This window comes from Eucalyptus grandis, chromosome 2 (genome assembly GCF_016545825.1).
Source record: "Eucalyptus grandis isolate ANBG69807.140 chromosome 2, ASM1654582v1, whole genome shotgun sequence".
NCBI classification, from domain to species: Eukaryota; Viridiplantae; Streptophyta; class Magnoliopsida; order Myrtales; family Myrtaceae; genus Eucalyptus; species Eucalyptus grandis.
This window is the reverse complement of record NC_052613.1, coordinates 55285889-55311341: the sequence shown is the minus strand read 5'-3', so window position 1 is coordinate 55311341 and position 25453 is coordinate 55285889. Positions and strand designations below refer to the sequence as shown.

At 41.3% G+C, this 25453-nt stretch overlaps 4 protein-coding genes across 7 annotated transcripts; 1 reads left to right on the top strand and 3 right to left on the bottom strand.

The window, feature by feature from the left end:
* Nucleotides 1-244: 244 nt before the first annotated feature.
* On the bottom strand, nucleotides 245-5796 carry LOC104433893 (hydroxymethylglutaryl-CoA lyase, mitochondrial). Of its 3 annotated transcripts, none has more exons than XM_010046785.3 (9): nucleotides 5400-5796; nucleotides 4378-4576; nucleotides 3727-3931; nucleotides 3435-3614; nucleotides 3069-3149; nucleotides 2799-2962; nucleotides 2028-2164; nucleotides 1309-1424; nucleotides 439-687 (listed from the first exon to the last, which is right to left on the bottom strand). In XM_010046785.3, exons 2-9 carry the CDS (start codon nucleotides 4542-4544, stop codon nucleotides 439-441), a joined length of 1299 nt encoding a protein of 432 aa, XP_010045087.2. In that variant the 5' UTR covers nucleotides 4545-4576; nucleotides 5400-5796. The 3 variants fall into 3 exon arrangements, with proteins under 3 accessions (XP_039163728.1, XP_010045087.2, XP_010045088.2); XM_010046786.3 differs by lacking the exon at nucleotides 5400-5796 and adding an exon at nucleotides 4669-5370; XM_039307794.1 differs by lacking the exon at nucleotides 5400-5796 and having other exon boundaries at nucleotides 245-687; nucleotides 4378-4544.
* Nucleotides 5797-8498: 2702 nt separating this feature from the next.
* On the bottom strand, nucleotides 8499-13337 carry LOC104433892 (Holliday junction resolvase MOC1, chloroplastic). Its single transcript, XM_010046784.3, has 7 exons — nucleotides 13250-13337; nucleotides 12392-12789; nucleotides 11663-11768; nucleotides 10945-10997; nucleotides 10228-10359; nucleotides 9585-9657; nucleotides 8499-9202 (listed from the first exon to the last, which is right to left on the bottom strand). Exons 1-7 carry the CDS (start codon nucleotides 13335-13337, stop codon nucleotides 9111-9113), a joined length of 942 nt encoding a protein of 313 aa, XP_010045086.2. The 3' UTR covers nucleotides 8499-9110.
* Nucleotides 13338-19026: 5689 nt separating this feature from the next.
* On the top strand, nucleotides 19027-21005 carry LOC120290888. Its single transcript, XM_039307612.1, has 2 exons — nucleotides 19027-20060; nucleotides 20511-21005. Exons 1-2 carry the CDS (start codon nucleotides 19290-19292, stop codon nucleotides 20970-20972), a joined length of 1233 nt encoding a protein of 410 aa, XP_039163546.1. The 5' UTR covers nucleotides 19027-19289; the 3' UTR covers nucleotides 20973-21005.
* Nucleotides 20347-24768, bottom strand: LOC104433890 (F-box protein At2g32560). Of its 2 annotated transcripts, XR_005548632.1 has the most exons (6): nucleotides 23956-24768; nucleotides 23633-23712; nucleotides 23258-23436; nucleotides 22661-22735; nucleotides 21485-21811; nucleotides 20347-21394 (listed from the first exon to the last, which is right to left on the bottom strand). XR_005548632.1 is itself a non-coding variant. In XM_010046782.3 (5 exons), exons 1-5 carry the CDS (start codon nucleotides 24601-24603, stop codon nucleotides 21624-21626), a joined length of 1170 nt encoding a protein of 389 aa, XP_010045084.2. In that variant the 5' UTR covers nucleotides 24604-24768; the 3' UTR covers nucleotides 21348-21623. The 2 variants fall into 2 exon arrangements, 1 of the variants encoding a protein (XP_010045084.2); XM_010046782.3 differs by having other exon boundaries at nucleotides 21348-21811.
* Nucleotides 24769-25453: the final 685 nt, after the last annotated feature.

The following is a 25453-nucleotide window of genomic DNA, read 5'->3' as shown; positions in this document are numbered from 1 at the left end:
TGTGACTGAGTTAATAAAATGAAGTTTAACAAATTTGAACGAGTCATGATGTTATCGCTATCAAGTTTTTGGCATGTTCTTTCGTCTCTGACTTCCTTACATTTCCATCGCCCAACTTGATATAATAAGTTTGCAACTTACTCTTATCTCTGGTTGAAGGTCACACATCCGGTTGCCGTTACAAATTATTTGAAATTGCAAGGACAGATCCAAGAAAATCAGCTTTGGGATATTTTTATCTCAGTTTCTGAGTTGAACAAAGAATTAGATTATGATGTTGAATCATCTATATCGACCATCATCGAAAAATACACTTTCCAGTTTCTTCTACACTTCTCTAGACGTGAGATAGTATACGATCCTGACCAGAATACATATATTAAATTATCTTGCTTTGGGCAAGAAAATGATATGGAAAAACATAGCACTTTAATTTCTTCATATCTTAGAGGCATCTGCTGTAGCACGGCATAAGGCAACGGCTGTCTTTGAACCAGATGGCCGGCACAAATGTTTGCTTATGAATTCTCCAGCCTTCATGAGCTTTGCAAGGTCCACATTGGTCTTCACGCCGAGCCCATTGAGCATGTAAACCACATCCTCTGTTGCAACGTTTCCTGTTGCTCCCTTCGCATAGGGACAACCGCCCAATCCCGCAACGGAGGAATCTACTGTGCTAATTCCCATCTGTCAAAGTTCAGCGCAAGAATTAGAAAACAAATATCATCTTGAGCACGAAGGTCTCTCGTGGGGCTAAGCAGCAAAAAACTCAGTAAGATATATCATTCCGAGGTAATATTCAACCAAAAAAATGACTGAATACTAATATGCTGGAACAGAGTGAAATTATGCATCAAGATGAGAGACTCTCCATTGTCCTCTTTTGAGAAACTTATTATAAGACTATGAAACCAGAATTATTCAATTGGACCCGCATTATCGAAAATGAGCTACAAAATGAAAAAAGAAATGAAAGAAAATGCTTAAGAAACCGCAGCAATCCAATTCAAGTGAAAGGCCATAAAATTACAGGAAGATCCATAACATATGTATACCAAGATGCTCCGGGTATCACATTCAAATAGAGAAGCGGTCTTCCAAATTTAGTGAAAGGCCATAAAATTACAGGAAGATCCAAATTCAAAGAAAGTTCGCTGGCAAGAAAACCACTCATGCAAAGACAGCTTCCATTTTCGGCATAGACGGAATGATAAACAGAATAAAGATAGACTGTAAGCCGCTTTGGGCATAATATATGCGTATTAGAAGATCAAAGGCAAGACAAAAGATGGTTTTTCAGCAACTTACTTGGAGGGATATCAAAATATTCGGGAGAGACTGCCCATAGGTGTCATGAAAGTGAACAGCAAGTTTGTCAGCTGGGACAACAGCCATTACAGCTTCAAGCATTGGAACAACAGTTCCTGAAACACACGTCGAAAGCAAGAAGATCAATGGAAAGTTGAAATCATGTGGACAACTGCTTTAGACTAAAAGAATGTGAATAAAGGAAACTCCCTTTAATTTAAAAAATAGCAAAGATTAGTAATAGCAAAGATCAAAGAGCTTCACAAACTGTCATGTTCTCCAGAAATTGGATGTTACTTGGGATAACTTTAAGGCATTTAATCAACTGAACAAGTGTCCTCAACAAACATAGCATCTTAATCACTAAACGAATTTTGAATATTCACCGAGTAAAAAGATAGAATGATGTGCTTTCATCGAGCAGAGCAATGAAGGTAAGACAAATGGAAGTGAATAGTCGAAGGTTTTCAATACATGCCAAGAACACCGAATCATCACACTTTCATCTTCATCCAATGTGCTTGTTGGAAAAGTACATCTTTGTTGATTACTGGACATAACTAAAACTGATGACTCTCTAACATCTCTAAAAGCTTTCTATCGAGATAAAACCCAGAGACTTTACTTAAATGCATCATGTCACGAAAAGAAGTATATCCTAGGCAAAACTTTCTGGAGCTAAATAATGAGGACAAGCACTTGTCGCTTCTGAAAATTACCAGGAGTACCAACCCCAATTGTATCTCCAAGGGAAATTTCGAAGCAGCCCATGTCATGTAGCTCTCTTGCCACATAAGCAACTTTTGAAGGTGCAATTGCTCCTTCTACTGGACATCCAATGGCACACGAGACATACCTACAGATTTTCAAAAAGCTCATTCAATTGAACAGCCAAAGCCTGATGAAGTGAACTGCTGCAACATGTCATTGTAGATAAAAGGAAACGATACAATCACTCAAACAAACACCCAAGTAGGGATTGAAATCAGCCCTGAAAAAATAAGTCTCACACCTAGTAACAGGTTTTTAGGACAATATCAAGAAAACAAGGTTTAAGGACAAAATCTAGAAAATTATTTCCACCACTTCTCCCCTTTGTATTAATAATGCAGCCGAAAACATTGTCAATTTCCAGCATCCTCCTTCCTGCACAACTGGAGTAAGTAGAAAACCAAAGCATTCCAAGAAGGGAATCACCAAAAGTCCTAACGAAGGGATTTGCTCTTATTATCATCTAACCGACATAATTCACAGACAGCAAAATTTTCTTTGGTACACCAATTTTGTTACCAGAGTTTAGACTCTAGCAATCATATAAAGCTTCGTAAGGTTGTATCTAGTTTCAATAGAATAAAAGAGACACAAGCATACTGGTAGGGAACTGCTCACAACATCACAGTTTTAATATAATAAAAGTCAATACTCTGGAGATCTGCAGATTGTGCTGTGTGGCTTCTCACACACGCACACACATGAGAGAGAGCACTTACCCACGGACAGGGATTGAGAGCGCTTTAGCAGCTTGAGCAACAGCACGGTAACGTGCAAGACTCTCTTCAATGCTACAATTAATGTTTGACTTTGAAAAGGACTCGGAAGCAGATGCAAACACTGCTACTTCCTTAGCACCAGCTGCTACAGCTGCTTGAAATCCCTGAAAAAGATGTGCCAATTTATATAGGACAAATATCCATGATACATCTTTTAATTCAAGTAGCATAATGTTAAATAATTTCTTGATTCAGCCCATGACTACCTACTTTCATATTAGGGGTCAGAACAGGCAATCTGGCATCCTCCAAATCGTGTACTGCTTCCATTACATCCTTTGCATCCGCCAGCTGAAACCAAGTTCACAGATTAGACAAATATAAATAGGCTTTCAGGAAGATGCGTAAGAAAGCTTCACAGAATTGAAAATCAATGAGCTCTAAACATTTTGACTGATCTTCATTCCAAATATGTAGGATCATAGGTACGCATCACTGCTTAATGGAGTTTATGAACTAACAGGCAACTAGAACTACAGATAATATTGCAGTAATTCCTGTATTGTGGACATTGAGGCTCTCAACAAGGAATGCTTTGAAATTATGGCATCACTTGGAATCGAGAAGCCCACTAACCTGGGGAACCCATTTAGGTGATACAAAGCTTGTGGCTTCAACCACAGGCAACCCACAAGACACTAATCTCCGTATCAATTCCACCTTAATTGCGGTAGGCACCGTATTTTTCTCATTCTGTAATCCATCCCTTGGACCTACTTCCACAATCTTCACAAACTTCGGAATACCTGTCAAAAACTGATTAAGCACGACAATGTTCAGATGACCAACACCTGACAATAGAAAGAAAGATTCTCTCGAACTTAGATGCTAAAAAAAATTATAAGCATGTGGGTGGCCAGTAGGTCACCTTGTTCGACGTGGTGCGCATGCTTTTTTCATCACACTTGGATCTATACTGATGGTCTGGGAAGTACCAGGAAGTACATGTACTGCCAGCCACCAAGTCCTTCCTGCCTCCATTTGAAGATCGAGCGTAGGAGTCATTTTTGGACCCATTTCGGGTATGTCTTGTCCATGGGAATGAGTCTTCTGTAAACTCGTCATAATCATTGCTGAATGGAAGAATAAGAAGTCAGCTTTCAATATCAGCTACCTATTTTATAAAGAATGACTATCCCAAATTTCGATAGGATTTTCTTCCCAAATTTCCCAAATAGAAGGTGTTTTTTCTTCCTTCATGATTGATACTCCCAAGCCATTAGAATCAAGCTCCCATAATCTAGCATGAACTATTTTAGGCACCTTAGATGTTACCTAAAATACAGGAATGCACTTCTCACTCTTAACTACAGAAAAGAGGACTTGTGGGTCGCCCATTGCTCATGATCTAATTTTTGTTAAGCCGTCACCAAAGGAAAAGGAAAAGATGTTACAAACCCTTCAAATACAAGCATGTCATTTCCTAAGTCCATTAATAAATTCCGGGTTAAATCCTATCAGAAGAAACAGAGAAGACAGCTTAAGCTTGTTGGTCATCTTCAGCAATTCAAAAGAATACCTGCAACTGTTTGATGAGCTACAATCCCTTCCTTCAATCCAGCAACTCCCCATTCCCATATCATCCATTCTTGGTCGACATGCACCGGATGAGAACCTCTGAATCCTATCAATAGTACTCATGCTGGGCAACTTGTCAAGACCAAGTGGTTCCTCCAAACTCGACATTGTGAAAACGGGTACACAAGTAATTGGAAATCCTGCATAATGATTACAAGTATCAGATTCATCTGAACCATTAGAATACCAGATTCTAGTTCACGTATATTACAGTACATGTTGTTCAGCTTACCAAGATAACAGAGTCGGACAACACAAATATCGGCTACTCAATACATTTAGCGCACATCTAAAAAGGACCACATTATGCTTCTCTTTAATATCATTTTAGCTCCCTCCAGTTACCATCTTTTGTTCTGATAAGCAGCTTTCAAACTTCCGTGCAGTGTAAGCATCAAAACTCGTGACCAATATGTCGTTGAATCTAAGCCACCCCCAGAGGATTAATGCTCACAGATCAAAGTACAGATACCTTCTGGTGGGACGGCATTGATGCGAAACATAAACTCCTCGACCAATAATGAGGCAAACAATTTTTGCATAGACGGTGTTCAGAAATTTCTTTGGTAAAAGATAGGTTCGTGCTTCCTCCGTAAATTCAGCAATTTATTGAGACATGACTGCAGGTGACTTGATAGAAAATGAACAAGAGCATCTGAAAACAGCTACACATCATTCACTGATGCCACTTTTGAACTACAACAGATCACACATTACTCCGAAGTCGCAAGGTTTCGTCAAAAAGAACAACAAAACCAGCCAAATTGGACTGATCTAAGAGCATTGTCTTTCACTCATTACTCTAGCTTCCTAGCGTGGATCACAAAGCCCCAACTGGCAATTGGCTCTCATATTAGCATCTGCTTCTTCGCTTTCTCATCAACCAACAGAGCAAGTAAAAAGTTCACAGAAAACAAACTAAAGAGAACTCAAATCAAAAGCAGAGAAGACCAAGAAAAGTACCAAATCGAAACGAGGCAAAGCAAGGGTTTCTGTTGGATATGTAGAAACCCCAGAAGAAAAAGATCGAATTTTTCTGGGAACCCAATCAAGTGGACAGCCAAATAGGAAAGAAAAGGTCCTAAGTTTTTGATTGGGCGTGGTGTTAGATGGAAGAAGAAGAAGAAGATGGAGAAGAGAAGGTCAAGAAACGTGACGGAGTCGTTCAAAAAGCCTTTTTGTTCGTGTTTGGTGGAAGATGTTAATCTGGGAATTGCCTTTCTAGACCTTCTTTGTTTTTATTTTTCCCTTTAGAGAGAGAATTAATTCTTGAGTGTGGGCGTTGAGAGAGAGAGAGAGAGAAGGTAGAGAGACAGACATGAATTGAATCGCCCCGAAACAGAGAAGGTGGGAAAGATGGTGGGAGAAGGGTGGTAGGTAGTTTTCAGTTGGAAGTTAAACTCTCTCCGCAATCTTTTTTTATTTTATTTATTTTTATTAATGAAGTTGGCTCTCTTTCTCTGTCCACATTCTTTTTTTAATTCTTTAATTAATTCATTGATATTTCTTGACTTCCTCTCCACTTCCGTTGCACGCGCGGGAGCAATTTCTTTTTCAATTTTTGGTGTTACAAATTTGTTCGACCAGTCCTATTCTGGAGCCAGTTTAAGAAAAGGCTAAAACTTTATTGTTTGCATTTTGTAAAAGAAGGTCGTAGGAGTATTTGTAAAGTGATATATTAAGAAAACTTTAAAGGTTACAATACATTAATCATTCTCGTGTTGTACAGAATCAATATCTTGAAAATTAAATTATCTAAAATAATGTAGAATGAAATCAGCTGGTATGAGCAAACTCCTTTCAAGCTTTGTCATAAACTCGTAGGTCTGCCATGGGAGGCAACTGTCACTAGCTAGAGTTGGAGGTTGGTGACGGTTAGACATTATAGGGGGCTAGGACTAACAGTGGCTGATCAGTGATGGGATATGAGAGAGACAATGGAGGAGAGAGAAGTGCATGTTAGGTTTTTTGGAATGGCGATCTGGGAAAAAAAAGTACAATTTGTATAAATAAGTGGGGTCGTAAGGATGTAAATAAATATGAAAAATGACAAAACTCAAATACAAGTTACAAGAAAGTGTGGATGGGCATTTAATATGTGAGTGTGAAGTTTAGTAAATTTTTAGTGATCATCCTCCATTTTAGTGTCGATTTTAGACTTGCAAATAGAATCGCCGAAGGCTCCGGTCAATTATTTAAATCGAATTTTGAACTCAATCACAAAAGTTCACGCCAAATTTTTTTAAAAAAAAAAAAGTAGATGAAATAACTCAAATTACTACTGAAGGTTCTTTCTTTAAGTGCATGTTAAAAAAACGCTCGAAAAATAGAATGAGAAGCTCATCCTTTCGACAACGTGCGACGACGTAACTCATGAATTGCGGAGATTGACCACATGTTTTTATTTTCCAGATGTCAGGAAAAAGGAAAAGGCGATTTCATCAAGCCGGTTCGTTAAATTAGTTGAGGAGAATTACTTCTGGTTGAATTCCGTTGACCACGACCAAAATAGGTTCATGTAGATAGCGATCCTAGGACAGAATCTTCCAGGATCCCAATGCCCCCCTAATTTTGGAGTTCTCTGATTCTAGATGCACTAAGTTTCACGCCGGCCATGTCGCTCTGACTAGGTGGACTAGACTGGTAGGTCTTTCTCTTTCTAGTTTTTATCGAACCTACCGCTGCAAGCCACTATTTTCTTTTCTTACTTAAAAAGGAGTCTGAAAATTTCTTGCATTTATTTTGTGGTTCTTTTTAGACAATCCCTTTTTTATTATTTTTTAAAAAGTTTTTTGTGGTTCTTTTTAGACACGCCGAATGAATATCCTATGATGTTCGGCGCTACATTAGGGAGAGCCACACGAATGTAGAGTCCAAGTGGACCCTTTATTTGAAGGGGCTCGCGATGGGCGTGGAAGAAGCCGTCCTACCACGAATGGCTCTAGAAGTTGCCGCGTCCGGAAGACAGCGACGTGGATGCAGAAGGCGACGAGCGTCTTCCAATCAGAAGGCGACAGGTGCGCGAACGGCCCCGCCTCTCCCGGCGTGGCCGGCCTCGGCGGGGCCTCTTCGACGGGACTCGGTTCCCAACCACCGCACGAGTTTCTCCTGGCTTCTTCTGTGGACAATCCTCACGGTTTTATCGTGTTTTATTCCATTTCATGGAGGTTTCGCTCCAGCCGATAGGTGATTAAAGATTTGGTGAACCGTCGGAATGAGTAATGATATGCTCTCGGAAAAATGCGGGCGGTAAGCAAGCCGTCAGTCTCGCGCGAATTCGGGCCATCTCTTTCGGCAGACTGAATCGTTTTCCATATTGAAATTCCGTGACACTGGTCGAATGAAGGGATTTCGAGGTGACTTTACCGAGAAATGGACCTGTTTCTATAGACTAAAAGAGACGTGACCAACGCCACTCGTTGTTCCGTCTCACATCAGATGCACGCCTCACAAAATGGGAGAGTTCGTTCCTGATCACCTACCAACTTCTGGACCTTGTAAAAGCGTGTAACGTGGGCCAAATCATTCATGCGGAGCTGTCTCGAACGATACGTCCAAGTTACAGAAAAAAATTGTGGTAGTCGGCATCACCGATGCAAAGAGCGAGAGGGGGTTACAGCTACACGTCCGCGGTCGACACCCACGCGAACATCATTCGGGAATGTCTGTGCCAAGTGGGTGGCTGCTGTGGAGTTTTGGAGTCGGTTGTACATGTTTGCTACGACCACGAAAAACCCATGAATCTGGAGATGGGCTTGAGTTGTTCACCGACTCAACAGCCCATTGACCTCCAATTCAATGATCTAATCCACCTGTCCCATATAAGGGTGAGCATGGTTCCCAGAAATCTGAAAATTTGAAACCTAAACTAAATTTGTGTTTTTTTTATTCTATGTCTTCGAGCGATCTTATTGCATTTCATGACATTCAATAATAAATATATAGCTGAAAATCACTAATCTGAACTTTCATTTCCAATGTTATTCATAATCAATAACTTTATTAATATTTCATAATCTCCATGTGTCTAAATATTAGTAACCAATGGATTGTAACCAATAGTGATCATTCAAAATGATAATTCATTATAATCATTTAATAAATAGTATAAGTGAAACCTTGATAAATCCTGAAACAGACCTTAAAAACCTATGACGAGTACATTATAGGTTCCTACACAGTAATTTTCAAGTTCAAAAATTAGAGAACCTATTCTAATGGGTAGATTTCAAGTTCCACTTGGACAAAACCTAGGACCGCTCACCTCTGATCCCGAACATCAGCTCTCCTACTTGTGCATGAGCCACGAACTGAAAGCCTCAAGCAGCTTCTCTACCTCCTCAAATGACATATTTACATCGTTGGCTTGGTATAAATGCGAACACGTCCTGGAACAATTGCTATGGTGATCTAAATACTCCAAGATCTAAGAACAACTAGAGAAGCGATGTGTTCAACTGGCTTTCTGGAATTGACCTTTGTCTAGTCTTTCGCCTCCCGATGAAGTTCAATCTCGGGTGTGGAAATTTGGAGCTTCTTAAATCATGTTTGGAGGAAGATCCTGACCCGTGGAATAGCTTAACCGGACTCATCTGCTCGCTCGTAAGAGTATTCTTTGAGGTTTCCCCCAGAAAAGTGAATTGGTGAAAACAAGTAGAGCGACCAAGAGAAAAGCTAAGAGACCAGTTCCTCAACAATGCATAATGAATCTGACTTCAACTTCAAGCCTTTCCCATAGGCAGCAATAAGAAGAGCCTCGGCTCTACCTGCATCGTGGCAAATCAAGAGAATGCTTCAGACAAATCCTATCAAACTTACTCAGTAGATCACCGTGACTGAATCTACTAAACTAGGCTATCGGGAAGTAACCACTAGTGTGTTATCGTGACAGTTTTGCTAGAAACGAATTTCTCCAATGGCGGCTGAGGCTAGATAAGCTTTCCTATGTTTCAAATTCCCACGCCTTAAAAAAACCCAATGTCCATACCATAAATGCATAGTCCGTGGCTCCAGCTAAATAATAATTATGAATAAATTCCCATTTGGCATATTTTGAAAACATTCATGTCACTCAACACAGTAATATGATGCGAACATTGTAGGGCACGACCAAGAAGAAAACAAGAAAATAAGGAAAAGATCAATTACCATGGTCTTTCTTCCTTTTAAGTTGATCAGTTAAAGAAGGAAACAAACTTGATGCAACCCTCCGACTGTCATCCTGTCCCAATCAGCATCTCCAAGGTGAGCATACCAACTAAACATCTCAATAAAGTAAATTGCCACAATACTTTCAGGTGATTATAAAAAAAAAAATAAAGGAAAAAAAACTCAGTCCACCAGACGAAGCAATGATGAGGGAGACAGAATAACCCAAAGTCACATGTGTATTGATTCACTGTGGGACTTCTATATAATACAGCAATCCATTCATTGGGGCCACAGCTAATATGAGCCACGATTTCATCCATCTGAAACATGGAACGCTAACCAGGGGGCTCTTTCTCACAAGATAACTAGCCAAAACTGAATTGGCAGAGAAGATGATTCTACTATGAGTTAGACTTGCGTATTAGTAGAGAGCCATCAATATTCTGACCAGTAGAGTCACCGTATCAACATTACAGAATCTAACTACTCTTGAGATAGATTTATTTAAGTGTCAAAATCTGGAATGCCAAACTAGAACCTGCGTGTAAGGAGAAGATGGACACTTTTTCACAGGCTCAACTTCCCAAAACAAAACTAGCATGTAATTTTATATCAGTGATTGAGTTGAAACCAAACCTACCTTTGTCAAGCCACTCCCAGAGAGCTCAAATACATTTTTCCACAGTGAAGATGCAACTGGAACCACAGAAAATCCGGACGAAACTAAGATTCCAATCCACAAGCCATATCCAAAACCTCCACTCCACCATCCCTGAAAACCATAAAAAGAGAATACTTAAGAAAAATCACCTTACTCCTCTATGCGCAAACAACAGTCGCTCTGACAACATTGCCGGTATGATACAAAAAACTACTCAGAAAAAGTGTGTGCACTAGATTAGAAAGATACAAAATAATTGGAAGAATTGGCACGTACACCTTTCTCCAAATGACGACATGCAACTTGCTTACAGTCATGAACTTCACAATTGTTTACAAACTCAAAGCCCGATAGAATGAATAACTGAATTATGGGTCATTCTTGATCAGATTTTTTATTTTTCATTTTTTTTAAATTCTTGGTCAGATCGAAAGTGCATCTTTAATAAGCATTTTTTTTCTTTTTATCTTTAATGCAGACTTCCTTGCACTGAGCCATGGTGCATTAAAATTCATGTGAATGATCCCAAATGTCAAGACACAAGGCAAGGTCAGTACATATTAGTTCAATTCAACTCTTCTCCCACAATGTAAATGCAGCCACAAGAGAAGAATGAAAGAAGAGACGGATGATATTTGGTGAGTAGGCATACAAACATCTCAAAAAGATCAGAAAATCAATTTTATTCAGACTAACCTGTTTACCATCGTTAGGAAATGGAATTGACTGTTCTAAGTATGCCTTTGTCCCTAATTTAAAAAGCTCCAAAAGTCAGTGACCTTCAATTAAAGGGGAGAACAATGTATATAAGAAAATGAATGCGTTCCTTTCTGATGGCTTGATTCGAAACTCATGATTATATGGGAAAAAGGAAATAAGTGATATATTTTGTATTGATCTCCTAGCACCAAAACAGGAGAAACATGATCAGCCCTGAAATTGCACTTCCAGAATGATTTCTTGGACCAACAATGCAAGCTAAAGATACTCAATTCATATGGATCTAGCCACCATGCAAGTGGAAGCATAAATAAAAGCTCATATGCATTTCCGACCATTCCAATCTCACTAGTCCGCCTCCCAACAGTTTGCATTCTTATTTATACTGTACAAAGTTCTATATATCAAGCAGATCCACTACTTATAAAGTCCAAAAGAGTTTTTAATATGCAAACTGGTATCATATACAGCCTGCAGCCAGCCCAAGACCAGCAAAATAGAAGACAATGGGGATAACCGTTAACAACAACAACATGAAGCACAGTATGACCAGTTAACAACTACCACAACACCCAACAAAAAGCTGACACAACAGGCTAACAACTTAATCTTTTAGATGACAAAACGAACAGTGAGATGCAGCATTCACTGATAAAAGAAAGTGAAACGCAGGATCCAAACTTCAAAAAAGTACCAATGGGAGCATCCAAGCTCTGAAGCAACTGAACAATAGACTTGGGATCCAATCGCCTTCGAGTTCTTTTACCAACCAGTACTGGAACAGCAGGAGAATCAAACACCTATACCAATTAAAATTTCTAGCTTAAGAATAAGGATCAGTATAAGTTTGAAGAAGTCATGATCAAGTGCAGTCTCTCTCTAGACTAGGATAGACAAATTATGCACGTTTTGAAGCTAAGGAATTACATCTAAAATGGAAAAATAAAGTAGATCGGATAGGCAAAATCATTATGCAATTGACAGCTTCTCATATATTGCCCCATTATTTCTACTCTAAAGCTTATCGTCGATAGGCTCAACGTAAACACAATGCCTCCTACGGGAGGCTTTTCGCCCAACCTGCACAATATTGCTTCAACCAATCACCAACAAAAACAGAACCCCTTCTTTCTTGGATAATGAAGGGGCCACTCCAGCAAGACATCATTCTGAAATACGTAAAATCTTCAAATTTAATGTCTAATGGTAAACTCGATAACCTGATATTTTACGACCGAAATTCTAGAGAAAAACCCAATATTGTCCATCCATCAAACACCTAGGACCTCAAAGAGCACTCTTTCGTGCAGTCAAAACGATAGAGGCTACATCAACTACCTACTCAGCCGCGCACTCAGTAATCAAGAAAAGAACTTAGAACGCACAAAAGAGCACGATGAAAAGGCCATTCACAATCCCAAACCTGAGCTGAAAACCCGGACTCGTCAGGTTTCAAGAGCGCCAACGCACCCGAGAGATCCGGGTCGATGCCGATAACCCAATCCGAGCCCAAGCCACCTCCATCACAACCCACCTGCCCGGAACTGGCGGCGACAGGGCAAGTGAGCGAGTCCAACCACCTCTGCTTCAGCTGAGCATCGGCGGCGGACTTACTCTTAACCCTAATTCTCCCATTTCCATTCCCATTCCCACTCCCGCCAACGCCCTGCTTCCTCGAATCGGGACTCCGCGAGGTGGGCGCGTCCAAGATCGGAACTTGAGGCCGATTCGCGGCGGGAGCGGAGGAACAGAAGAGCGAGCCGAAGCGGGGCGCGGCGGCGAAGGAGACTTTGGGCCTGAGAGCGAAGGGGAAGGGGAGGGCTCATGAGATGGGTCTGGAGCTGGACGGCTGGTCGTTGCTGGCGGGGCTTGACTTGGAGGGCTTCCATTACAGTGCCCGGGAGTGTCTGCCGTTCTCGGATTGCGTTCGCATGTCTGAAAAAACCTGCTCGGAAAATACGAGGAACCGAAAATAGGCGCGGGTTTCCGAAATTTCAACCGTCTTGTCTCTCCGCTGTAGCTGCTGGTCGGAGAGGCATTTTCATGCCCCTAGTCCGTAGCCGCACGCTTGGTCTCTAGCCTCACGTGGCGGTCACTGATTGGTCGAGGCTAAGCAAGATTTATGTGATTAATGATGGAGAGCATATTAACCCCTATGATTTATAAATGGATTTTGCTAGTATGATAATTTTTTGGCACTATGATAATAATAATTTGTCATTAGTTATAAATTTTTGAATGAGTGGATTTCACAACAATTTTTTTTTTGTACCCAAAAAACCTCCGTGCGTCGAAGTAAACTCTGAAGGAGCAATAGAGTCACCATCATCCTTGCTGCCCCGGATAAGTCGTGGATTTTTTTCTCGCATGGCAGACGACGCAGCGATTCGAACTCAGGATCTCTCCGTAAATTTCACAACACTTTATAATTATTTATTATTTAATTTTTTGTAATCCATAATAAACCATTATCCTCACAATAAATTAAAAACTGTTATGTAATTATTTCTCTCAATAATTTCTCCAAAATGAAAACAAGAATGAATTGAAAAAATCTAAAAATATAATTAGATTACTTGCGTGAATTTAATGTTTGCAAAAATTACCCACTAAGCGCAATCCTATCCTTGTTTGGCCATAAAGGAGAGTAGGAAAATAAGAAACCTCATCGCAAATCAACATTTTTTTTTTCCAACTAATTAAGGACCAAAAACATCAAATAGTCTTTTTTGATAGAGAAAATCTCATAGGATTCTTCCATAATTTGCGCCAATCTCATAGATAAACTCGATCTTTCTTGATTTGCGTAGTTCCATTTATAGAGTATATTTTCCTCAATCTATGATAATATTGTGGATTCTTATCTTTTGTAAAATCTTTTCAAATGTGATTTTCCCGCTCCCGTATATTATATATATATATATATATATATATATATATATAAAATATAAATCTCCACAATGATGAGTGTATGATCAAATTCAAATTTTTAATCTTTCATAATATTAGAGCTTCTCAATTTTTTTCTCTTCTTCATTACAATGTCTTCCTAATACTATGACGAACAACTCGGATCATATTGCGAGGCATTATCAAGGTCAACTCATCCTCTGTTGCATTCTCGACTCTTATTGAATTAGTTTTCTCAGACATTATCGATCTTGAGACTTCGCTTGAAAAACTTTATGCTCCTCAATCTCAAGCCCACATAATATAATTAGAGTATTAGCTTCGATCTCTAAAGAATGGCTCTTTTTCCATGAAAGCATTGTTCAAAAAGCTAAGAACATTGCAAATTAACTTTTTGCAACTGCTCATCCCATCTCTAATTCCCAATTAATTCTCAACATTCTTGGTGGCTCGGGTTCAGAGTATCATGCATTTGTTGCCTTAGTCACATCTTGTCTTTATCAACTACCTCTTGATGACTTTCTCAGTCTTATTAGGAAGTTATTTTTCAAAGCCGCATCACTATATCTCCAATAGAGTCTTCTCCAATTATGAATGCTGCATCAAATCATCCGATGACCTAAATACTCCCTTAAATGGTTGAGGACGCGACTAAGGCCATGGTCACAATTTTTATGATAGTACTTACACTCATTCTTGAATTATCTATCAAGTTTGTGGTTGTGCAAGTTATTAGCTCTTCAATGCTACCAACAATTTAATCATGGTTATAAAGCCAATACCGGCTCTCCATCTGCAACGTATGCCTTTTCAACTAGTGAGTCATTTGACCCATAGTGGTACCCAGACTTTGGCGCCACTCATCATCTTACAGCTAACATAGCAAATTTGAACATTCGAACCAACTATTTTGGCATAGATCAAATCTATACTACAAATCAGGTTGCAAATATCACATCTCGATTCTTCAATCTTACATTCTCTTACAAGTTCTTTTAAAATATGGAATGTTTATCATGTTCCATTTAGCAAAAAGAATTTATTATATATTTATCATTTTATTAAAGACAACGATGTGGTATTTGAATTTCATCCTACTTTCTGTTGTGTTAGGGATTGATCCTCAGAACCTCCCGCTCAAAGGGTTGAATAAGAATAGACTCTATTATCTTAATAATGCAAATACCACCAATGAGGTCCCTTTGCAATCATATAAATCATCGCCAGCTCCATCTTGCTTTATTGGTGAACGAGTTTCTACTTTTATTTGGCATGAGCGCTTGGGTCATCCGACTGCCCATGTTACTTCTTCAGTTATTTCAAAGTATGGTATGTCAATATCTCCTTTTTCCTCCTTTAGGTTTTGTGAATCATGTCGCTTAGGCAAGTCATGTCTTCTTCCCTTTACTAGATCATCAACAACTTGCAATGCTCTCGTGGAAATACTTTATTTAGATGTGTGGGGACCATCTCTTATTACTTCAATGAATGGTTTTCATTAGTATATCATTTTATCGATGCTTATAGTAGATACACATGGTTTGTTCCACTTACTATGAAATATGATGCTCTCTCTACTTTTGTGCAATTTAAATCTCAAGTGGAAAAATATTTTAATTGCAAGATTAATGCCCTTCAAACTGATGGACGTGGTGAGTATAAGAAATTTGATCCTTACCTTCGTTTTCGCAACATCCTACATCATCTTTGATGCCTACACACACATGAACAAAAGGTCGGGTTGAGCACAAGCATCATCACATTGTGTAATTTGGCATCACATTGCTTACTTGAGCTTTTGTTCCTCATCTATATTGGGCCGATGCTTTCCTCATTGCAGTCTTAATGATTAACCGCATAGTTACAACGACGTTGAGTGGATGGTCTCCTTATGAGAAATTGTTTGGCTAGAAACCTGATTATTTACAATTGCATGTTTTTTGATGTGCTTGCTACCTTTGGTTGCCCCCTTCTACTGCCATAAACTTGATAATATGACAATGCAATGTGCCTTTATTGATTATTCTACTCATCACCGTGGTTATCGTTGTCTGCATCGCAGCACTAACCGAAGATATGTTTCTCGCCATGTGATTTTCCATGAGCACTTGTTCCCATTGGCTAAACTAGAATCTAGTCAATTGTCATCACCATTGCCAAGTACCCTTGCTTGCATTAACTATCCCTTTATTAAGCCCCCACAGCTTCAAGGGGTGTCCATTACCACATCAATTCCATTACATCCATCTAACATCAAGGGTAATTCCTCATCACCACTTCAACAATCTTTTACTTCCACAATTCCATGTGGATCTTCTTCTCCAAAAGCTCCACTCATACTATCTTCTCAACCTCAATTGCGAAGTTCTACCCATCCAATGGTCACTCATCTAAAAAATAACATTCATAAATCAAAAGTTTTTCTATCCATTAATCACCTCATGTATTCTTGTTTTCACTTAAGCTTGACACCAAGTGAACCCACCCGTGTTGCAAACAAAGACCTTAAGTGGCATCAAGTTATGGCCAGTGAATTTAATGCTCTCATTCAAAATAACGCTTAGGAACTAGTTCATCATCATCCTTCCATGATGTGGTCAACTACAAGTGGATTTATCAACTAAAAACCAATGATGGCTCCGTTGATAGATACAAAGCATGACTTATTGCGAATGGCTTTACTCAACAAGCTAGCTTAGACTATGATAAAACTTTCAATCCAATCATCAAACCGACAACGATTCGAGTTGTTCTCTTCTTAGTTGTTATAGATAATTGGTCTCTATGCCAATTGGATATCAAGAATGCACTCCTCCATTGACCCATTAAAGAACAAGTCTATATGAAGCAACCCCTAGGATTTGTTGATTCACATTATCTTGGCCATCTATGTCTTTTTTGAAAAGCTCTATATGGAGCTTGATTTTCTCAGCTAAGTTCATACCTATTATTCATCGGGTTTGTTACCTCTGCTACTGACTCTTCATTATTCATTCAATTTAAATCTAACCATATTCTACTTCTTTTAATATATGTTAACAATATTATCATTACTAGGAGTTCTACCTCTTCCATCACTGAATTAATCACTCGACTTGGCACTAAGTTTGCAATTAATGATTTGGGAAATCTATCCTACAATCCTAGTATCGAAGCCTACGGATCCTCTATCGGGCTGTCCCTCACTTAATCCAAGTTTCCCACTACTCTTCTCACTCGCACAGCATGGCCGATGCAAAACCTTGCCCATCACCTATGGCTCCCTCGGCTTCTAAGTTGTCGAAGCAAAGTGGTGAACCAATGAATGATGCCTCCACATATAGGAGTACAGTGTCTCAGACACTGCAATGCCTCATTCTTACTAGGCCAAATCTATCATTTGCTGTCAATAAAGTGTATCAATTTATGCATTGTCCAACCATGGATCACTGGTCAGCTAGCAAATAAATGTTGCACTATCTCAAAACTACTACTCGTGATGGATTACCTTGTGGCCTATGCGCCAACTGACCTTCACTGTGTTTACGGATGCTAACCGGGCTGCTTGTTCTGATGACCGAAAGTATACTAGTGGCTATTACATTTATTTTGGTCCTAACTTGGTATCCTGGAGTTCTAAAAAGCAACCTATTGTTGCTTAGTCAAGCATTGAATTAAAATACAAAGTGGTGGCTATTGCAGTCTCTAAATTACCATGGCTATTACAACTCCTCCGAGATCTTCGATACACTCTCCACCAATCACCACTTGTTCTTTGTGATAATGTAGGGATAATCTATCTAGCCACAAATCCCCTCTTTCATGCACGAACCAAGCACATGGAAATTGACTATCATTTTGTTCGTGATTTAATCAACAAGAAGCAGTTAATAGTTTAATTCCTACACAGGCACAAACGGCTGATGTCATGACAAAGCCTTTATGGAAATCCCAATTTCTTATTTTACGTGACAAGTTCATAGTGACTTCGCCACCGTTTCACTTGAGGGGGTGTGATAGAGCAAATCTATTCCAAATTATAAGATTTAAACCAAGCTATCATGTCAAAAAAAAAAAAAAATTAAAGCCATCACACGACAACATTGATGATATAAATTCTATCTTGTCTATGGGGTTACATGTATGCATGCCACGTCGTGAACATCCCACAACAAGTTATATTAGATTAAACGACTAAGTTTTTCCTAATTCCTCGTGGAAATTAAAAAATGGGAGAAATCTCTTACACCCTTGACTTCTTTGCATTAGCTTTGGCGTGTTTATCAAGCTAAGAAGAGGAATGGCACTCATTGAGAGTTCTTGCTGAGTTTTTGGCTACGAAATATTTGTGATTTTCGTGAAGCAAACAGAAATTGAGTTTTCCCGTCTTCATGAGATAGAATTCCATGATGGTCATTTCTCATTATATCGGTCAGCAAGGTTTCCAATGTAGGCTAATAACTTGGATTATGAAGTTGGTAACTTTTGTAAATGGATCAGATAAGGATCACAAGCCTGTAAGAGAATCCCATCAAGTCAAATTCCTCTGGTGGCTTTCTCGAACCTCTCGGCTGCACTTTCAGTAGGCTGAAGAGGGTGTGTGATCATTGCTGCCGTCAGTTCTCTCTCGGAAGCCTGTCTCGACCCCTCCTTTCCTATTTCATCCTGGCAAATCTCCTGGCTCCAACCGGTAGGACTCGTCCCCTGGCGTTTCCTGCTTTGTATCTTTGCGTCCTCCGCGAGAATTACGAAACCTCGCATCTTCAACCTCTCCGACATCAACAACAGATCGCAACACTACGGAAGAGACCAATAAAGCAAATCACGCCCAACCCGAGATATAAAAATTGCGTTGGCGTGAACAATTCCATGTCGTTTTCGACCCATAAAGTCAGAACTTAGAACACAAGAAAGATCACGGCACACCCGCGCGCTTGCATAAGGCCAAAAACAGAGGCCTTCCCTCTGCGACTTCCATGGCATGGACGAACGCGAACCCTCCAATCACGAGGAATCGTATCGATTGTTTGAACCGGCCTACAGAATAAGAATGAGACCGAGGAATGCGACAGATTTCGAGTGGACATGGAGTAAAATAAATTATATGCTGTAAACCTACTAAAGATCCGGCTAATCGGATACCAGTTATGTTTTATAAATCAATCTTAGTATTTATTCGGACCACAAAAACATAAATTTTATTAGTAATGCAGTAGCTTACGATGCAAAACTTTGAAGATTGCTTTGGCCACAAAAGCAGGCACACGAAAACTCTCTCTTATATTAGGCCAAGATTTTTCCCCTGAATTCAGGATTAAGAAAAGGGTTGAAGACCCAAGTTGGCCTCCAAACCAAAGCTCTTTGCAATACTCGGCACGTTCATTTTCCCTCCTCAATTTCTCAGCCGAGAAAATTTCAAGAAAATCGTAGTAATGGCGATCATGGTTTCTCACGCCGCCGCCTCCAACACCCATCTGAGCGCTCCCGCAAGCCCAGACGGTTGCAGCTTCGAAGCACTGTTTTTTTACAGTGCCCCCGCGAGCCCCAAGACCGAGCCCCCCACTCCTGGAGCCTCCTCGAACGACGGCGGCGACTTCGAGTTCGAGACCAGCCGCCGCTTCGCCGACATCGTTCTTGAGAACCCCGTGAAACGACAGCAGCATCCGCGGCGAGAAGAGCCGCAGCCGCGAGAGAGGCCACGTGAGCCACCTTGCATGGCGTTCGCGGACGAGCTCTTCTGCGACTGGAAGGTCAAGCCGCTAAAGCTCCCGCCGCGGCTCCAGAACGACGGCGCCGACGGGTCGCGGGTTCAGACGCCGGGGGCTTCTCCGGCGTCGTCGCCGCGTTACGCCGGCGTGAGGAAGAGGCTCGCGAGGCAGAGGAGCTTGTGGGACGACAACTTCGACCCGTTCGAGGTTGCGCTAGAGAGGGTGAGGGCAGAGGAGAGAGATTCGGGCCGCCGGAGGAGCAGGTCTTTGTCTCCATTCAGGGGATTTGGCGGCGCAGGCGGCGACGGCGACAAGGCGGTGGGGATGAGGCCCAGCGAGTCGACTCGGTGGACTCGGCAGGGGAGCGTCGGGGAAGAGAGAGCCGAAGCCGGCGCGCAGTTCTGGAGGGCTAAAAAGAAGGTGGAGCCCGTGGAGCAATTCGGCCCGGCCCACGACGAGACCAGCCAAACGGGCTCCCCTGAAGAAGAAAAACAGGTATTCGAATTTTTGTTTAACCAGATCAAAACATCAAGATTTTTCATTTTAGATCAAGTTAGGTGTCCAAGCATTACTAGTGTAATCGGTTCACGACATTGCCCAAGTCCGCCATAATCAGGCAATTCTGACTACAAGAGGCCCCTGGCAGTAGCATAGAAAAGTAGCCTTTGTAGGAGCTCGGATTTGCTGACCCCTCAAAAGTAATCTGGTATTGAGTTTTAACCAACTCAGCTAACTTTTCAATTTAATGACGAAATATTTCATCACGTGGAATGTGATAATATGATTAAAAACATTCAGTTTGCATAAATGGATCGACTTTCATTTGGAATTCCTTGTCGTGTCAGACTATTTTAGCTTCGAATGTGATTTTCATTCACCACTACATAAGCCAATATCCTTACTGCCTCTGAAGTAACGTGGAGAAATTGATTCTGTACCTCGCAGAGGCAAAGGAAGCTGGCATTGGCAGAGCCAAGGGGAGTGGAATTTGCAAGGAGAGTGAGGCTAGTGAAGATGGACAACCATGCAAGTCCATGCAAGCCAGCCTTCACCGCTCTCTCAGGACCTGAAGTCATAAGCACAAGAGATCAGGGGGAAGAAAATGGAGGGTCTGCTAGATTCACAAGACAATCTAATAGGCAGAGGATAAAGAAGTTCCTCCTAAGGAGCACGTCCATGGGGAGAGAGCTCTGGACAAAAGAGAAGAGGGGAGATTCTCCGTCAGCTGAAGCGGTGAGGAAACCAAACATTTTGAGAAGATTGAGCTTTGGGTCAGCCGGGTCGAAGCCATCAGGCCAGTGCAGCGAGGGCAAAGAAGTGAGCACGGCAGGTCGGATGACGCTTGTCCGCTACCACCCAGAATGCTGCTTTGCTTGGGCTATGGGGTCAAAACCTCCATGCATGTGAAGTGAAGTTTCTGTGAGGCTTTTCAGGAGCACTCTGGGCGAATCCATGGTCATCTTGAATGTGCTCTTTGGTGTTGTCAATCGCACCTCAGTTCAAGGTAAACATCGTCTCCTGTTCAGTAGGAACACCGTACAGTTGTTGATTCGACAAAAACGCATTACTTCCCTCGCCACGAACTGTTCTCAGAGGTATTTTTCTCCTGTCAATGTATGAAAAGCCCAGCCATTACAGTGGAGGAACGAGAGGTACTATCGCCTTTCATCAATTATATCTGCTCAAGCTTCACTTCCCCTACCGTTCATCTATTTCTTTTGGTTCAATTATTGCTAGGTTGATTCGTGTTTCTAGGATTGAAACAAGCAGATGTTCAAAGAGTAGGCAAAAGTCACATTTGACACCTTCATTTGTATATGCCATATCATCTGTACATAATAAAGAAAGCGATTCGTCAGAATTGCTGAGATGTAAATTAATCTTCAATCACAGGTGGAGAGGGGGAAAAAGACTTTCACATTCATCCAACCGACTGAGTATCAGCTTCTATCCAGCCACTTTCGCCTGGTGAAAGATTCAACAGAGCTCCTCTTGAATGGGAAACTGTTCCAAATTTATCCTCGCCCTGCGCTCAAAGCAGGCTGTTGGGATCATAGCCTATTCTAATAGCTCAGTTGGCCAGAGCCGCTTCCATGCGGAAATCTCGTCGTCGGTCCTGAGCTTTCTGATTCCTCCATAAAATCCGTCCACCTCATTTCCTTCCTCCCTGTGGTTTCTCCTGTCTATGGTTGTGCGGCTCCACGGTGACCCTGCTGAATACTGATTGAATTCCAGAACCACAGCACCTGTTTGCCAAATCATCAATCGACTGTCAGGTCATCCATAAAGAGCTAACAGATGAAGTGGGTAATGTTTTACGGAACATCATTGTAAAGCAGATTGATGAAAGCAATCGTGGTTTCCAAGGAAAACATTCCTCTAATGCATTTCGACCCAGAACGCATCCTTTGTCTATGGTGACCAAAATTCTTACAAAAATGCCTAGTGAATATAGTGAATTGGCGAAGAGCAGTCAACTCTCTCGTGTTCTTAGCTGTGTATCGGATCTTATGAGGAAGAATCAGCGCCCTAGGATCCGTTTAGATGGCATATGACGCCGGTACATCGAAGAGAACTATACCGATCATTATTAAAATATTAACCCCACAAAGCCACGAGATTCCAACTTCGAGTAGAAACAAGAGCCTTAAAGAGAGAAAAAAGGTTGAGATCTTTCATCATGGTCGGCCATTAATGTTCCACTTAGACACAACTTATCACGTTGTTGGTGAAAAGCATGGCACACCGATAATCATTTGCCTAGAGCACCAATCAAAACTAGCCCAGAAGGGAGGGTGGTCCATACATGGGAAAGCTGGGGAATCAAGAAAGCTACCGGAGCAGCCGAGACATCGGTCTATTTCTCTGAAAGTTCTAGCTTTATGATCATCATCTCATCCACCTCTTTGAAAGCTTCTCACATTTAATGAATGGTTTCATTGAAAACTCTGCCTCGGTCTATAGTTTCTTTTTCTAGATATTGTTTTCAAAAGGGGTCAATTTGAGAAGTGGTGGTCTCTGGTGCTGATTGTGCCAACACAACGCAAAGAATCGAGTTCCACTGCAGAAAAAAGAGGGCTAAATGATGAACTCACCGCTGCTAGAACAACGACAGTAACTTTCGTTCCTGTTACATGATTCCAGATGACCGACGACGCCGTACCACCAACCTGCAATACGCGTAACGACATCCAGTCATGTACATTGCCATTCAGAATCTGTCTCGGGAAAGACAGGATGCAGTTGAATGTCGTACTGCATTGACTAATCATAAAAATTTTAGACTGGAAGAGCCTGAAGGACCCAAGCCAGCAAGAGCTAGTAATCTCAGAATTAGGTACAACGAATTTTAATTTTAATTTCAATTTCAGGTGAGGGGTAGTGTGGTGCCACGATGAAGGTTGAATAGGTCCTCTTTGGAGTTTGGCACTGCATAGACGTGCATTTAACTCGTTTGTCCTTGGCTTCTCAATAAGTGTACTAGCTAGGATTAGGATTACTTTTTTCTTGTCGTATGTTTCTTCCAAAATCTATGTTTACTTCAAGTCCCAGTGACAAATACCCATTTAAGAAAAGAATGAATGATCAAATGGAACGACCCCGAACAATCTACTGAAATATTGATCGAGCTTCTCAGCAGAAAGTCGATGCATCGAGACTGAAAAACTACAGCTTGTGATGAAACAGCATACCATATGGAAACTCTTTGTTTCTTCTCCACTGAATCTCGACGTGGTCACCGGGGCAGAGATCCTTCAAACAATCAGACAAGTGAAGGTCGTGTGGAGAAGTATCGACCTGAGGGGACCTCAGCCTTTCCCACGTCACCCCGGTCTCCAGCGCCATCGCCCTCCTGCCATGTGGGGGGTACCTGAAGAACCAAATTCCAAATGATCCAAACAATCAAGCCTCTAAATGAACTGAGGAATTAAATCTTGCAGGAACACGAAAATCAACAAGATTGTGATGGTACCCATACTAGTATAATACAGTAGGAATATGTCAATTCAGCAAGTGTTGGAACGATTCATGGTTATGTTTGAAGGGAGGTATCATCAGCAATATACCTGGCTCTGAAGGTGTCGGTTCGAAAATCATAGCTGAGCTCAGCATCATAGCAAGACAACAAAAACCCAGCATGCCCATTCTGCATAAATTGCAACAGCAAAAAATTCTCAGAGAAGATCAAAAAAGAAAACAGAGCAGAAGATTCAACTGAATCGCAGGGCAAAACAGGACAGAAGTTTGCACAGAAGAAGAGTAGAATGAGCAAGAGAACTGAACCTAACAGATTTGCATCAGCAAACTCAAGTATATCAACAACCTTGGATATTTCGAAATCAAAACCAGACGAAGATCATGAAAAATATATAAAAGCAGCGTGGAATACCTCGCGATTATAGACTTGAGCAGGGAACCAGAACCTCCCAGTCTCAAGGGCAATATACCAAGACATGACCGATGAATCATAAGGCAGAGAGCATGTCTGGTCTTGACCGATATTGATCCTCTCACCAGCCCATGAACAGGGCCAAACAAGAGAAAACAACCTCAGCAACCCCTTCTGCTTCCCCTGATTCGAATCACCGTTATCCCTTCTAGGAGAAAGGCACAATTGCCACACCTTATAAGCTGATGGACCAATCACTCTGTCCCACTTCCGCTTCATGTGCTTGTCCCAGAAATAGTCGCTCCTGCACCTATCTCTCAAAGCTGTGCACACCCCAGACATGCTCAAGAGCCCCTCTGGGGGGAGCTTCTCGAGAATGTATTCCAGAGCGAGCTCCGGCAAGTCGAGCAGCGACGGCGCTCCTCCTTGGGACTCCTCTGCATTGCCTGGTTCTGGAGCTGGACTCATCTTCTCCTTCAAGGACGACAATCTCGGGGGTTGAACTGGACTATGACTGGGACTAGGGTGGCGACTGCGGAAGAGAGAGGCGCAGGCGCATGTCCACGAGGAGAGAATCTTGAGAGGGTGGGACTCCAATAACAGGAAGAGGAAGGAGAGGGAGGAGGTGATCAAGCAGCGAGAGAGCATCACAGAGGAGGTTGAATGAAATGCCCGCCCTTGTAGGGTCAGATATCAAAGTTAGGCGTGAATGATAAGCCTGAAAAAAGATGAACGGAGAGAGAGCAAATGAATAGGGAGGACGAAAACTTGCTCTCTCTTTCTTGTGCCGTGACGTGAGTTCATTTCTTTCCTTTTGCCAGAGAAATTTATATCGTGATGATCTTGCAGAACCGTGGAATCTTATTGGCCGATCTTGCAGAAACGTGGGATCCTATTGGCTCGATGACAGCCACTCTCCCACAGGTGGGGCCTGTATTAGGATAATAATTTTGGGAATGCGTCAAAGTTGCCCTGCGTTTGACACATACGAAGAAGAAAAACTTAGGTAGGAAGCCGCCTAGTACCACCACCAGGCCCAGAATCAAGGAAGCCTAAGAAGAAGAGGTCCTTCCTTTAGAATAAAGCTAGAATGGCTTCGGTCGACGCCGCCACCTTTTGAATACAAAACGAATTTCATGGTCCGAAATGCTATAAACGTGATGATTAGCATCATTATTCAAGGATAGCGTACAAAATCCTCCATTATCACTTGTATTTTCTGTCGGCCGCGGTCTCAACAAGAGGCGATCTTGTGCTTTGCGGATTCCATTTCCAAGACCTCATTTGGATATGTGTGTATATAGTCTTGGATAAGGGTATAAAGCCGATCCTAGGCCAGGCAAGGTAAATGCGCAGGTCATGTGGAGAACTCCATACGAAAATTAATATTGACAATACCGTTAGAATAAACGGATTTCAATCACATGAATATGATATAAAATTAATAAATATTATTGATCCAAGAAGCAATAAGATGTCTTCCCGTGTGTATAAATCT